Source organism: Entamoeba dispar, genomic scaffold, assembly GCF_000209125.1.
Source record: "Entamoeba dispar SAW760 scf_1105229461523 genomic scaffold, whole genome shotgun sequence".
NCBI lineage: Eukaryota > Evosea > Mastigamoebida > Endamoebidae > Entamoeba > Entamoeba dispar.
In genome coordinates, this window is record NW_001854735.1 from 1 (window position 1) to 1,032 (window position 1,032).

Consider the following 1,032-nt stretch of genomic DNA (forward strand, 5'->3'; position numbering starts at 1 on the left):
AGGATATCTAAAGAAAATTTGGATATATTTATAGACAAACAGCAGGATCAGCTACAAATTCTGTTGCTTATTATTTATATCAAACTATAAATCAAAATGAAGTATTAAAAATAGATAATTTAACAGGAGATTTAAGAATTATAAAAAGATAATTGAATTATTGTTTTTTAATCATATAGTCATTATCTTTAGCACATAAATAAATAATTAAATATTTTGTTAATCCTTTTTCATCATCTATATCTGGTTTAAGTTTTCCACCTGACCATGTAATATTTTGTTTAGATACAGAAAATTTACCATTTCTTCCATTTTCATATCTTTTATCAACACAACATACCCATATTGAACTTACACAATCAGGAATTACTTTTGCTTTTATTAAATGAGCTAAAGCACTTGCTCCTTCTTTTCCATTAAATAATGTTTGTTGAATAATTTGATTTTTAGTCATTCCTAGAATAAAGAATGAATGAAATGAAAATCTCCTTTGTGTTTTTTCATATTTTGATGATTTTTGTTTTCTTCTTCCATCATTTAATGATTTACTAAATCCATTATTATTTGAAATATCATCACGTAAACCAGCAAGACGTATATATTGTTTTCCACCAATTTGAGTAGCTTGTTTATATTCATTTTCAATATTAAATGTTTTACTTCCAGTTTTTGATTTAGCATTTTTAACAATAATTGAACGTTGAATTGATAAAATTAGATTATCACATAATATCCCTAATGGATTATTAATATATTCATAATCATTATTATTAATTAAATAAAACATTCCTTTAAGATCCCAATTCATTATTGATCTGCTTAATATTGATGAAATATAATTCATGAATGCTTGTACATAATAATTAATAGAATACTGAATAGAGTTATAAATATTTTTAAAGTTGGTACTAAGAATTTGAACCAATTTTTGCATTCTTTTATTTATTCCATTATCGTCATCATTATTAATCAATGTATTTAGATAATTTTTAACTTGATTTGAAATAGAGTCATGTTTAAATCTTGTATTGA

General features: G+C 22.8%; 1 protein-coding gene across 1 annotated transcript, besides 2 other annotated features; it reads right to left on the bottom strand.

Moving 5' to 3' along the window:
- Nucleotides 1–157: 157 nt before the first annotated feature.
- Nucleotides 158–934, bottom strand: EDI_050370 (uncharacterized protein; the record flags this gene model as incomplete). Its single annotated transcript, XM_001738576.1, has 1 exon — nt 158–934. The coding sequence occupies one exon, from the start codon at nt 932–934 to the stop codon at nt 158–160; it is 777 nt and encodes a 258-aa protein (XP_001738628.1).
- Nucleotides 196–218: a sequence feature (AT_rich).
- Nucleotides 743–784: a sequence feature (AT_rich).
- Nucleotides 935–1,032: the final 98 nt, after the last annotated feature.